General features: G+C 65.4%; 1 protein-coding gene across 3 annotated transcripts in view; it reads right to left on the bottom strand.

Annotated features, from left to right (window-relative positions):
- The window catches only part of ARHGAP23 (Rho GTPase activating protein 23), a 41,117-nt gene extending 29,269 nt beyond the window's left edge, over positions 1–11,848 (bottom strand). Inside the window, exon 1 of one of the 3 annotated variants that reach the window (XM_041721434.2) lies at positions 11,672–11,848. In XM_041721434.2, the coding sequence (XP_041577368.2) occupies positions 11,672–11,680 (9 nt within the window). In that variant the 5' untranslated portion in view covers positions 11,681–11,848. Of the gene's footprint in view, positions 1–6,013; positions 6,269–10,194; positions 10,324–11,671 lie in introns of those variants that run through there. The other 2 variants (XM_041721432.2, XM_041721433.2) reach the window with 2 other exon arrangements.
- Between the last annotated feature and the right edge of the window lie 2,549 nt (positions 11,849–14,397).

The following is a 14,397-nucleotide window of genomic DNA, read 5'->3' as shown; positions in this document are numbered from 1 at the left end:
GCTCCTCCGCGGCGGAAAATCCGAGCCAGAGAGGTCAGGGGGAGGCTGCAGCTCCTCCCAGCCCCTGCCCGTTCAAAAATGGGGGGCCTGAAGTGGGGGGAACCCCCCTACAGATGTGAGGGACACTTTTGGGGTGATAGCTGAGGGACAAATCCCACTGAGGGATGGTGGAAATAAGGAGCCAAAAGCGGTGCTGAGCTCCCCCCGGCCACAGCGCGGACAGGAGGTGGCTTTGGGGACACATCTTTGGGGACACCGAGCTCCGTTTTCCCGGGATCAGGAGCAGCCCAACATTTTTTCCTCAGCCCACACGCATCCATCAGCCCCCAAAATCGAGTCCGTGTCACTTCCCCGCCTTGGGGACACATCTTTGGGGACACCGAGCTCCGTTTTCCCGGGATTAGGAGCAGCCCAACATTTTTTCCTCAGCCCACACGCGTCCATCAGCCCCACCATCCAGTGCGTGTCCCCTCCCCGGCTCGGGGACATGGATGTCCAGCCCCTGCTGCCACACCAGTCACCGCCAGCCCCGCTGGGGACCAGGCCGGGCCCTGAAAAGCGCTGGCACCGCAGCGCGGCCCCCGCCCGGCGCGGCACAGAGAGAGAAAAGAGCCACTATGTGCCACAATGGCCCGATTGTCCCCCGGAGCCACCGAGCTCTGGCCCACCCGCCCCGGCGCTGCCCCACGCGCTCGGCCCCATCAAGGGACCCTCTGTGGCCCTCGGGGGATGGTGGGGGGGACACGGTCACCGTGGGCACCCCGCGGTGTGCGGTGACAGGTCGGGGGGTGCCAGCGGTGCTGGGTGACCAGAGGGGCGATGGGGACCTGGTTGGGCACTGAAGGGACATGGGTCTGGGGCTCAGGGCTGTGGCAGGAGCCGGTTCCCTACCCTGGGATGGCGCCTGGGATCCCAAATCCTTCCTGCTGTGGTTGGAAAAGGGATTCCACCCGGGGTGAGTGCAGGGTCTGTCCCCACTGTCACCAGGGCTGTCCCAATGGTCACCAGACTCCATCCCCATGGTCACCAGGCTCCATCCCTCCCCATGGTCACCAGGGCCACCCCATGGTCACCAGGGCCATCTCATAGACACCAGGGCCATCCCCACAGCCACCAGGTTCCATCCCCATGGTCACCAGAGCCACCCCACAGACACCAGAGCCATCCTCATGGCCACCAGGTCCCATCTCCATGGCCACCAAGGCTCTCATGGACATCAGACTCCATCCCCATGGTCACCACAGCTACCCCACAGACACCAGGGCCATCCCCATGGCCACCAGGCTCCATCCCCATGGTCACCAGGCCACCCCATGGTCACCAGGGCCACTTCATGGTCACCAGAGCCACCCCACAGACACCAGGGCCATCCCCATGGCCACCAGGCTCCATCCCCATGGCCACCAGGTCCCATCCCCATGGCCACCAAGGCTATTTCCACCATGGCCACCAGGTCCCATCCCCATGGTCACCAGGGTCATCCCTGTTGTCACCAGGCTTCATCCCCATGGCCACCAGGTCCCATCCCCACGTCCACCACTGCCTCATTTTGGTCACTTTGGGACAACCCACCCTCTCTTCCCCAAAGCCAGCCCAGCTCCAGCTTCACCCCCAAAATCTGGGTCCAACCACACCCCGACACCCTAAAACCACTCCTAAAACCACCCCAAAAACCTCTCCCCATCCCTGGCGACACCGAACCCGTGGGGAACGTGACCCATCCCCGGCGCGGCCGCGGTGGCACCGCGCTGCCGGCCCGCGGCTCTTGTGCCACGCCGAGGTGTGCCCGGGCTGGCAATTAGCGAGGAGTTAATGAACTCCTGGGAGAAGTCGCCGCAGAGAAAGGAGGCGACCGCGCCAGGAGCTCCGGGCAGGAGCTCGGCGGCGCCTTTGAAGGAGCCACCTGGGGCATCCTGAGCCGGGCGGGTTCTGGGGAGCCAGGCAGGTTTTGGGGTGGCTGAGTGGGTTTTGGGGTAGCTGAGTGGGTTTTGGGAGAGTCGGGCGGGTTTGGGGGGAGCCAGGCAGGTTTTGGGGTAGCTGAGTGGGTTTTGGGAGAGTCAGGCGGGTTTTGGGAGAGTCAGGCGGGTTTTGGGATAACGAGACAGGTTTTGGGATAACCAGGTGAGTTTTGGGATAACCACGCAGGATTTGGGAGAGCCAGGCTGGTTTTGGAATAGCCAGGCAGGTTTTGGGGTAGCTGAGTGGGTTTTGGGAGAGTCAGGCGGGTTTTGGGGGAGTCGGGCGGGTTTTGGGATAACTAGACAGGTTTTGGGATAACCAAGCAGGATTTGGGAGAGCCAGGTAGGCTTTGGGAGAGCCGAGCGGGTTTTTGGGATAACTAAACTAGGTTTTGGGATATCCGGGAGGGTTTTGGGATATCCAGGAGGATTTGGGATAACCAAGCTGGGTTTTGGGAGAGCCAGGTGGGTTTTGGGAGAGCCGGGTGGGTTTTTGGATAACTAGACAGGTTTTGGGATAACTAGACAGGTTTTGGGATAACCAGGAGGGTTTGGGATAACCAGGAGGGCTTTGGGATATCCGGGAGGGTTTTGGGATATCCGGGAGGGTTTTGGGATAACCAGGAGGGTTTTGGGAGAGCCAGGTGGGGTTTGGGATATCCAGAAGGGTTTCAGGCTAACTAGACGGGTTTTGGGATAACCAAGCTGGGTTTTGGGATAACCAGGCATGTTTTGGGATATCCAGGCAGGTTTGGGGATATCCAGGCAGTATTTGGGATTACCAGGCAGGTTTGGGGATATCCAGGCAGGTTTGGGGATAACCAGGCAGGTTTTGGGATAACCAGGCAGGTTTGGGGATAACCAGGCAGGTTTTGGGATAACCAGGCAGGTTTGGGGATATCCAGGCAGGTTTGGGGATATCCAGGCATGTTTTGGGATACCCGGGCGGGTTTTGGGATACCCGGGAGCGGTTTGGGAGCGCGCTGTGGCCCAGCTGGCACAGCCGGCCCCGCCGCTGGCAGGCTGGAGGCAGCCAGGTCGATATTTTCCAACTTGAGAGCTTAAAATAGGTCATCTCTCTCCATTCCTTTTTCAATCAGGCCTCGCCGCCTCGCCGAAGACAAACTTGGTTTATTAATGGGACGGCACCGAGGTGAAACCTAATCCTGTTTTTTCCCCTTTTAATGAGAATAAAAGGCCACGCCGGGGCTCGGTGGCTTCCCAGGACAGCCCCCCCTCGTCCCCCTGGGTTTTCTCCCAGTCAGCGGCTCCTGTGAACTGGGGAGAGGCTCCAAATCCCAGTTTGGAGCTGGGCCCACACTCAGCATCCCCACAACCCGAGCTGCCCCCCAGGACAAAGTCCCCAAACCCAAAGTCCTTATGCCAAAGTCCCCAAACCTAAAATCCTCCAAGTCCCCAAATCCAGTCCCTAAACCCAAAGTCCCCAAACCCAAAGTCCCCAAACCCACAGTCCCCATGCCAAAGTCCCCAAACCTAAAATGCCCAAAGTCCCCAAATCCAGTCCCCAAACCCCCAGTCCCCAAACTCAAAGTCCTCAAACCCAAAGTCCCCAAACCCCCAGTCCCCAAATCCAAAGTCCCCAGACCCAAAGTCCCCAAATCCACAGTCCCCAAACCTAAAATCCCCAAAGCCCCCAAACCCACAGTCCTCATGCCAAAGTCCCTAAACCCAAACTCCCCAAACTTTCGGTCCCCAAACCCAAACCCCCAAACCCCCAAACTTTCAGTCCCCAAACCCTCATTCCCAAAACCTAAAATCCCCAAACCCAAAGCCCCCAAACCCCCCAAGCCCCAAATATCGCCCGGCCTGGCAGCTGACCCTGATGTTAAACCACAGAGGTCACAGAGCCCCCACAGCCAGGGCTGCCACAAGCCCAGGGTGGCACAGCGGGACCTTGGGGTGGCACAGCGGGACCTCAGGGTGGCACAGCGGAACCCAGGGGTGACCAGAGGGACCCAGGGGTGACCAGAGGGACCCCAGGGTGGCACAGCGGGACCCAGGGGTGGCACAGTGGGACCCAGGGTGGCACAGCGGGACCCCAGGGTGGCACAGCGGGACCCAGGGGTGGCACAATGGGACCCAGGGGTGGCACAGCAGGACCCAGGGGTGACCAGCAGGACCCCAGGGTGGCACAGCGGGACCCAGGGGTGACCAGAGGGACCCCAGGGTGGCACAGCGGGACCCCAGGTTGGCACAGCAGGACCTCGGGGTGACCAGTGGGACCCCAGGGCGGCACAGCGGGACCCCAGGGTGGCACGGCGCGGCCCAGCCCGGTGCCCGTGCCAGGTTTCGCGCTGGCGAGGCGGGATTGCGGCAGCAGCCCCGAGCACAGGCTTTTCCTGTCTTTCAAGTTCAGGGTTCAGAGAGAAAGGAGGAGGAGAGGTGGGGGGAGAAAAAAAAATTAATAATAATAAAAAGGCGTTAAGAAATTCAATTTGTAAAGCAGAGACGGCAAAAAGGGGTTGGGGGCAGGAGCCATGAAGGGCTGGGGGCTTTGGGGACAGTGGGACACCGTCCCTGCCATGCTCTGGGGGTGGCCACCGGGCGGGATTTCTGCTGGCACAGCACGAAATCCTCACGGGAGGATGGCAAAAAGCTTCATCCCCACACGTGGTGGGAAATGAACCCCTCCAAAGTTACCCCAAATCCCCCCAAATCCCCCCAAATCCCCCCAAATCCCCCACCTGAGCCTTGCCCCGGGTGCTGTCCCCCAGGAGGGCCCATTTCACCCCAAAACGCGGCAGAAAAGCCGATTTAAAGACTCGCACCCCCACTCCCATCCCAAAATTGCGAGCGGGTAAGCAGGGACGGGTCCGAGGAGGAACCGTGATTAATGCTCAGCTGCTCCGCACCCCCAATTAATCCTTTCAGGCCGGTTAATTACCCCCATGGCCGGGGCCGAGGAAGCCGAGTTCCAAAAAAGAAGGTTTTCTCTGCCAAGACGAATTTTGGGGTGTTTTATAGGGTTTTTTGGGTTTGTTTTTTTTTTTTTTTTGGGGGGGGGGCGTTTTCTCCTTTTCTGCCTCCAAGTTGTGGGGTTGGGGTGGCCGAAAATGAAACCGAGATTTTTGGCACCAAAACTCGGCTTAAAGGGATTTTTGAAGGGTTTGTTCTGCCAGGACGAATTTCGGGGGGGATGTTTTTTGGGATATCTCTGGGGCCAGGACGTGCCAGTCCCAACACCGCGGGGTCCCCACGGCCACCAGACCCCCCGGGCATGTCCCCCCCAGCTCTGTCCTCATCCCCACGCCAAGGTTTCGCCGGGATTTGGCATGGAACGGGCAGGAAATGGGGATTCAGCCAGAGCTGGGCTGGGCTGGCCTTCCTTGGCACCACCGGCATTCGGGAATCGCCCACCGGGCGATGCCGGTGCCCGCCCGCGGCTCAGCAAATCCCGGGGGGCTGCTCGGGGTTGGGGCGGGGGGATGGATTTGATCTCCAGGGGTTCCTGGGCACGCTGGCGGCGATGGATCCGCCGGAGCCCCACGGGAGTTTCGGAGGAAGTGCGTGGGTGCCCGTGGGGCTCCAACCGGGAAGGGGCAGCTCCTTCCCGGGGTCTCCCCCTCGGCTCCGGGACCGGATCCAAGCGCCGCAACCCCTCCGCCCTGCCACGGAGGCCACCGCGGCCACCAACGCCTGTGGCGTGGCGAGGGGGACCGGACATCCCCCGGTGCCGCCGGGCCTGACCCACGGCCCAGCCCCGGGCACCGGCTCGGTCCCGCTCGTGTCCCCGAGGGGCATCACCCAACACCCTCTGCCAGAGCTCGGCGCCATCCCAGCGCTCCCAGTCCCGGCCCCACGCCTCTCCCAGTAGCTCCCAGTTCGCCCAGTCCTTATTCCTCCAAAGCTCCAGCTCAGCCAGCGGCTCCATTTCCTCCCAGCCCCTATTCCCCAGTCCGCCCAGTATCCCCCAGTTCCTCCCAGCCCCGTTTCCCCGAGCCCACCCCCTCCCCAGTCCGCCCAGTATCCCCCAGCGCCGCTCCCAGTCCCTGCTCCGGTGTCCCCGGTGTCGCCGGTGTCCCCGGTTCGCTCACCGCGGGGGCGGACGGCGGGATCCCGACCAGGCAGAAGGCGATCCCATTCATCGGGGCGCGGCGGGCTCGGTTCGGCCCGGCCCGGCTCCGCACGGCTCGGTTCGGCACGGCCCCGCCCGCCGCTGCCCGGTGCGGCCCCGCACGGAGCGCTCCCGTTCGGTTCGGCCCGGCCCGGCCCCGCTCGGTGCGGTCCGGCTCGGCTCCGCACGGCTCGGCTCGGGCTGGGCCGGCCCCGGCCCCGGCCCCGGTCGCGGCTCCGCCTCCTCCGGGTGCCCGCGGCGGCGGGCGGGGCGCGGGGCGGCTCGGTACGGCCCGGCCGGCGGGAGGGACCGGCACGGCACCGGCACCGGGACGGCGGGGGGGAACGGGAACCGGTACCGGGACAGTGGAACCGGCACCGGGACGGCGGGGGGGGAACGGGAACCGGTACCGGGACGGCGGAACCGGCACCGGGACAGCGAGGTGGCACCGGGACGGCGGAACCGGCACCGGGATGGCGGGAGGGGAACAGGAACCGGCACCGGGACGGCGGAACCGGCACCGGGACAGCAAAGTGGCACCGGGACGGCAGAACCGGCACCGGGATGGCTGAACCGGCACCGGGACAGCGGGGGGGGAACGGGGACCGGCACCAACACCGGGACAGCGGGAATCGGTACCGAGCTGGCACCAGGGATGGACAAGGGACCCCCAGGAACAGGGGGGGACATCCAGGGACCAGGACAGGGCACAGGGGACCGGGACAGGAGTGGGACACCCGGGATGGGCATTGGACACCCAGGGTGGGGATGGGGACACCGAGGGTGGGCAGGGGACAATCCCAGGGACCAGGACCAGGCAAGGGACCAGGCCAGGCAGGGACTTGGGACACCCAGGATGGGGATGGGGACAGGGCTGTGTCACCCAGGGGACAGCCAGGACAGAGGCATGGGGACAGGGATGGGGACAGAGGGATGGGGACAGAGGGATGGGGACAGAGGGATGGGGACATCCGGAATGGGGACAGAGGGGTGGGGACAGGGATGGGGACAGAGGGATGGGGACAGAGGGATGGGGACAGGGATGCGGACAGGGATGGGGACAGAGGGATGGGGACAGGGATGGGGACAGAGGGATGGGGACAGAGGGATGGGGACAGCCAGGATAGGGACAGAGGGATGGGGACAGAGGGATGGGGACAGGGATGGGGACAGAGGGATGGGGACAGAGGGGTGGGGACAGCCAGGACCCAGCACCGGCCCTGGGGTGGCGTGGGGGGCGATTTCGGGAGGGAAACTGAGGCACGTGCGACAGGGAAGAGGGAGGAGGTGAAGAGAACCGGGAGGAACGACGGCCACCACAAGCCTTGGGGACACAGGGACACGGCAGGGAGGGGACAGAGCCACCACAGTGCCAGGGCTGGAGCCAGCAGGGCCCAGGCTGGTGGCACACGAGCCCAGGGCAGGGCACAGCGGGGTCACCTCCCGTTAGCCCCCCACAGCACCCCGAGATGCCTCCCCCGCTGCTGGCGGGTGGCATTGTCCCCTCTCTGTCCCCTCTCTGTCCCAGGCATGCCCCCGGGAATGCCAGCCCGTGCCATGCAGCATTCCCGGGAATGCCAGCCCGTGCCAATCCACATTCCTGGGAATGCCAGCCCGTGCCAATCCACATTCCCGGGAACGCCAGCCCGTGCCACCCTGCAATTCCAGGAATGCCAGCCCGTGCCAACCCACATTCCTGGGAATGCCAGCCCGTGCCAACCCACATTCCCGGGAATGCCAGCCCGTGCCACCCGCAATTCCAGGAATGCCAGCCCGTGCCAATCCACATTCCCGGGAATGCCAGCCTGTGTCACCCCGCATTCCAGGAATGCCAGCCCGTGCCAATCCACATTCCCGGGAATGCCAGCCCATGCCATGCAGCATTCCCGGCACTGCCAGCCCCTGCCAACCCACATTCCCGGGAATGCCAGCCCGTGCCAACCCACATTCCCGGCACTGCCAGCCCGTGCCACCCCGCGGCTGCCCAGCGCGACTTTTCCGTGGCACCGTGAAGGAACTCCCGTGCCCACAACAACTTCCCGCGGGCTCCGCAGCGGGCGCGGCCCCCCGGGACATTCCCCGCCGGAATTCGGGGCTGGCCGGAGCCCACGGGCGCCGGAGCCGCTCTCGGGTGGCAGCTGCCACATTTGTCACCCCGGGATGGGCAGGGGACAGCGAAGGGACATCCCGGGGAACGCAGGGGTGGCACCACAAAGGACACACAGAAAACGGGGATGGACAGCGGTGGTGCCACCCTGGTACCACCCACAGGGGTGGGATGGGTGGGTTTTCCCTCTGGAAATGTGGGTGCCAGCGTTGAGGGGACACAGGGGGGACAGTGCCACCACCGCTGGCCCCTGCCCGGCCTCGGGAAGCAGGAGGGGACAAACAGCGGGATGGGAGCGATGGGATTTGCTCCCCACAGGGGACAACTGGACACCCCCACCCCACAACTGAGGGACACACGGTGGGGGGAGACCAAATGTCACCAGATATCGGGGGACACGTCCCTGTCTGCTGTCCCATCCGTGGGACACCTCCCTGGGATGTGCCAGGCGGGATGTGCCCACGGCTGCCCTCTGCCCACGCGGCTCTGGCCACCACCGCTGGCCACCCTCGAGTGGGAAATGTCCCCTCCGGCTGGCTGTGGCACCGAGGGCCAACCTGACCCGCGTCCGTCCCTCCCCAGAGAAAACTGTGCCACCCGCTCCTGTCCCCTCCCGGCAGTGCCACTCCTCGGGGTCCCTCTCGCTGCGTCCCCCACGAGGGGACACACGGCCACGTCTGGCCTGCGATACCCCCGGCAGGACACTGCTGTGGCTCCCGGCACTCTGAGTCCCCTCTTGGTGTCCCCGGTGCCACCCAGGAGGTGACACAAGCTGCGCTGGCCGTGTGGCACTCACCCTGCGGGGACAGGGACTGACCCCGCTCCTCGAACCGGCCTCACTCCCCATCCTTGAGACCCCAAATCCGCCTTTTCCCCCATCCCAGGGATCCCAAATTTGCCTCTCTCCTCATTCCAGGGACCCCAGATCTGCCCCATTCCTGTGACACCCCACAGATCCCAAATTTCCCTCTCTCCCCACTCCAGGGACCCCAGATCTGCCCCATTCCTGTGACACCCCAAATCCACCTTTTCCCCCATCCCAGGGATCCCAAATTTGCCTCTCTCCCCACTCCAGGGACCCCAGATCTCCTGCGACACCCCCGGCAGGACGCTGCTGTGGCTCCCGGCACTCTGAGTCCCCTCTTGGTGTCCCCAGTGCCACCCAGGAGGTGACACAAGCTGCGCTGGCCGTGTGGCACTGACCCTGCGGGGACAGGGACTGACCCTCGCACGAGGTCAGCGACAAGGACACGGCGAGGGCCGAGCCCCATCCTGGGGTGCAGAGGCTCCAGGAGACCCCCCCAAATCCCATCCCCACCCCTGGGCACTCTCCCCACAGGTGTCCCCAAGGCTGGGGTGCCACCACGCCCCCCAGATGTCCCTCCCCACCCCAAAGAATTCCCGTTCTTTGTCTGCCGAGCCCCACCCGTGTCCCCACGCACCTGCCAAGGCTCCCCACGCCCCATTCCGTGCCCATCCACCCGAAAATCACCGCCCTGCCTCCCTCCCGCTGCCCACCCCGCCGCCCTCGCTGGGGCCGATCCGTCGCTCCCGGAGCCCCCCACCCCAAATCCCGGCGGTTTTGGGGGGCAGCAGGAGCCCCCCCGCCCGCCGCTCCCCGCGGAGCCGCTGCCTCGCCGCAGACAAAGGCAGCGAGAGGCGAACCCAGCCCGGTGGAAAACGGGTTCGAACCGAATCCCGGGAATTAAAATGAAGGAAAGAAAAGCGGGAGCGGGGAGGAGGTTGGGGATGGGGTGGGGGGGATCTGCGGAATCGGGGCGGGGCGCGGAGAGTGACCCGGGGGTGGCGTGGGTGCCCCGCTGGGGTGGGGTCTCGCCGGGTGTCCCCCCCTCATTTCCCAGCGCCCTCCCGGTTCCAGGCAGGCGCTTCCAGCCGGCAGCTCCCGTTCCCCGGGGCGGCAGCAGCAGCACGAAGCCATTTTGAGCGAGCGGGCGGCCACACGAAAGGGTTACAGCCCCGAGCCCCGTGGGGATCAACGGCACCGGGGACACGGGGGGAGCGGCCGGGAATCCCGGGGGGCACCGAGGACTTACGTGCTCCTCGCACATCAGGGAGGGGCCGCGATGCTGCGGGGATGGATTTGGGGTGCCCCGGGCTCCGCGCAGCATCCCCGGCTGCCGCGGGCTGTGGGTGCCGCTCCTCCCGGAGGAGGGAGAGCGGCGGGCGGCGCTGGCGGAGCCTCCGGGCCGTGCCCGGTGCCCGCGGGCACATGCCAACCTGTGCCGCTCACGGCCTAAAATTACCACGGCCCCTTCCCAGAGGCGCCGCCGCCAATCAGGGCGGCAGGGAAGGCTCGGGAGCTCCTCTGCATTGCAGCTGGATGTGGGAAGAGAGGGGATTATTTCTTTTTTTTTCCAGCGGGGGAAACGCAGCCGGCAGCGGGAAGGATGCTGCACCCCCGGGATGTCCCCGCGGGCCACGCGCGGGGGTTTTGCCGGTGGGGCGGGGGGACATCCCGGGGGTGCGGGGTTGGCGATGGTGACCCAGCTGGGTGACACGGCCACGCTGGGACACCCGCGGTGCTCCCCCCGCGCCGCGGTTCGGGGGAAAGGGGGGGTGGGCGGATTTGGCAGCACGCGGCCCCCAACGTGCGGCCGGGGCTCGCTGCGTGCTGGGGACGCGGTGTGCCCGCAGCGGGGGCTCCGCGCGGGTCCCCAGAGCCACCCCAGCCCCCTCCAGCCTTTCCGAGGGTCGGGGGGTGCGGGGCACCCACGAGGCATCAAATCCTGCGCTGGGATCCGGGCTGAGCCCCAGCGATGCTGGGGGGAGGAGGGGGAAACACGAGGCAGAGCCCCGGGGGCTGCGGGGAGGGAGCTGGACCCCAAAATTGAGAGGGGGATGGTGGAGAGGGGTTGACCCCCACCCCAGGGGGTGCGGGTGCGTCCTGTCCACGCAGAGCCACGGCACGGGAGGTCCGAGAGACCCCCAGCCCCGGGTGGGCGGCGGGGAGGGGCAGCAGAGCCCGGCCGGAGCGGGACGGGGGCTGGAGGCGTTGGCCGGTGAATAACGGGATGGGAAAACGGAGCAAAAAAAAAAAAACCCCGAGGTTTTCCCACACCCCGCGGCGGCTCCAGCCCGTTCCCCGAGCAGAAACCCCCTCCCCAAATCGCGGGAGGGACCCACCCCGGGCTGTGGCAGGGGCAGGGACAGGGTCCCGCGGCACACCTGGGCTGGGCGAGGCACACGGGCGGCGCTGGGGGGGTTCGGGGGGCGCTGCCGAGGGTCCCCGGTGGGCGATGCTGCGGAGGGGCTCGGGTGGTGCCGGGGCTGCCCGTGAGCGGCGGGGGGCGAGGCCGAGGGCCGGGGGAAGGCGGGTGGGGCAGCAAGCAGCAGGTGGGAAGCGCGGCGGGGGCAGGTGGGGTCCCCCCGGCGGCAGGTGGGGTCCCCGGGGGTGGGGGACCCCCGGAACGGCACCGCGCCCGTGGGTGATGGACCCGTCCGGTTATCGGCCGGCCCCGGTCCCGCTGCTCCCTGGCCGGGTCCCGCTCCTTATCCCGGTCCCGGTCCTACCTGCTCCATGGGGCCGGCCGCGGGCCATGGGCCGGTCCCGCTGCCCACACCCGGTGCGCCGGTGCCGGTGGCGGTGCCGGTGGCGGAGCCGGCGCGCCCCGGTGCGGCCCCGCTGCCGCCGCCTCTCGCCGCCGCCGCCGCCCACGCCCGGCGCCGCCCGGCGCATCCCGGGAGCGGCGTCATGTGAGCGGCGGCGGGAGGGGGCCCGGCCCGCCCCACCCGGACCCCGCCGCCGCCATCCCCTCCCTCCCCTCCGCCCGGCCCCACCGGGACCCTGCCGGTGCCGTCCTGCTGCTTCCCTCCTCCTCCTCCATCCATGCATGGATCCATCCATCCATCATCCATCCATGGATCCATCCATCCATCCATCCATCCATCCATGGATTCCATTCATTCATCCATCATCCATCCATGGATCCATCCATGGATCCATCCATGGATCCATCCATGGATCCATCCATCCATCCATCCATCCATCCATCATCCATCCATCATCCATCCATCCATCATCCATCCATCCATCCATCATCCATCATCCATCCATCATCCATCCATCCATCCATCCATCCATCATCCATCCATCCATCCATCCATCCATCATCCATCATCCATCCATCATCCATCCATCCGTCCATCCCTCAATCCACGGATTCCATCCCTCTCCCACATTTCCCGGGGCTGTGGCACCCCGGGGATGTCCCTGGCAGTGTCCCCGCGCCCTGTCCTGCTGGCCGGGGCTCGGCTGTCCCTCGGTGTCCCTCCCTTGGCCGGGGCTCGGCTGTCCCTCGGTGTCCCTCCCTTGGCCGGGGCTCGGCGGCTCCGGGGCCGTGCCAAGCCCTCGGGGCTGGGTAAACGTTTGCTCGGAGTGCCAGTGACCCCTGGGGCGCTGCCAGCACCCGGCGCGGCTCGGCCGGACAGTGGGCACCGCGCCCGCCCTCCGTGCCCGGGCACGGCCCCAGCTGCGCTGCCCTGGGCCTGGGATGTGCCTCAGTTTACCTTGGGTTGATCCCGTGCCGTGCCTCAGTTTCCCTTGGATTGATTCCCTGATGTGCCTCAGTTTCCCTTGGATTGATCCCATGCCGTGCCTCAGTTTCCCTGCCTGGTTCCAGGCCATGCCTCAGTTTCCCTTGGACCGATCCCAGGCTCAGGGATAGGATTTTGGGGTGGGATTTGGGAGATGGGATTGAGGGACGGAATTTTGGGATGGGATTGAGGGATGAGATTTTGGGGTAGGATTTAGGGATGGGATTGCTGAGTGGGATTTGGGGATGGGATTGAGAGAAAGGTTTTTGGGATGGGATTTTCGGGTGGGATTTAAGGAGGGATTTAAGGATGGGATTGAGGGATGGGATTTAGGGACAGAATTTTGGGACAGGATTTAGGGCTGGGGAGCACCACCGGCCACCCAAGGGGATTTTCCACCTTCCCGGCCCTGCGGTGGCTGGGGCTGCACTGGGGGGTCCCGGGGGGCCCCGAGGTGGGACCCCACTCACGGGATCGTGATTGGGATCGGGATCGGAGTCGGGATCGGGATCGGAGTTGGGGTTGGGATCAGGATTGGGATCGGAGTCAGGGCCAGGATCGGGATCAGGATCAGGACTGGGATGAGGATTGGGGTCAGGATAAGGATCGGGATCAGGATGGGGATCGGGGTCAGGATGGGAATTGGGATCGGTGTCGGGATCAGCATCGGGATTGGGATCAGGATTGGGATCGGGCTCAGGATCAGGATCGGGATGGGGATCAGGATGGGGATGGGGATGGGGATCAGGATCAGGATCGGGATCAGGATCGGGATCGGGACGGGGACGGGGGCAGCGGAGCGGGAAGAAAGCGCCTTTGTCCGGCCCGCGCCGCTTTCTGCTGCAAACGAGGCGATAAAAATAAAACTCCGGCCCCGCTCGGGGGCGGCCGGACAAAAGCGGCTTTTTTTGGGGGGCCCCGGTCCCCACGGGCTCCTCCCGTGCCGTGGGCGCATCCCGGGGCCCCGAATTCCCGGAGCATTCCCGGGGTCACACATTCGGCACCACCCCAAAGTTTCCACCCGGGCTGCGGGGAGCCCAAATCGGCCTCAGAGACCCCAAATCCGCCTTTCCCCCATCCCAGGGACCCCAAATCTGCCCCATCCTGGGGACCCCCAAATCCACCTCATTCCCCATCCCAGGGACCCCAAATCCACCTCTGGGGACCCCAAATCCACCTCCAGGGAACCCAAACCGGCCTCGCTTCCCATCCTGGGGACCCCAAATCCGCCTTTCCCCCACCCCAAATCTGCCCCATTCCTCATCCCCAAATCTGCCCCATCCTGGGGACCCCCAAATCCACCTCCAGGGAACCCAAACTGGCCTCAGGGACCCCAAATCCACCTCACACCCCATCCCAGGGACCCCAAATCCGCCTCTGGGGACCCCAAATCAGCCTCAGGGACCCCAAATCTGCATTTTCCCCATCCCAGGGATCCCAAATTTCCCTTGCTCCCCACCCCAGGGACCCCAGATCTGCCCCATTCCCCTGATGGATTTTTGGGGCACTCATAGCTGCACCCCAAATAATTTGGGGGGCACTGGATAATCCCTGATGGATTTTGGGGCACCCTGAGGGGGCACCCAGAACTCTCCATGAATTTTTGGGGGGCACTGAGAACTCCCTGATGGATTTTTGGGTTCTCCCTAAATTTTGGGGGGGCACCAAGAATTTCCTGATGGATTTTTGGGGGGCACTGAGAA

This window comes from Taeniopygia guttata, chromosome 27 (assembly GCF_048771995.1).
Source record: "Taeniopygia guttata chromosome 27, bTaeGut7.mat, whole genome shotgun sequence".
NCBI lineage: Eukaryota > Metazoa > Chordata > Aves > Passeriformes > Estrildidae > Taeniopygia > Taeniopygia guttata.
This window is presented reverse-complemented; position numbering and strand designations above follow the sequence as displayed.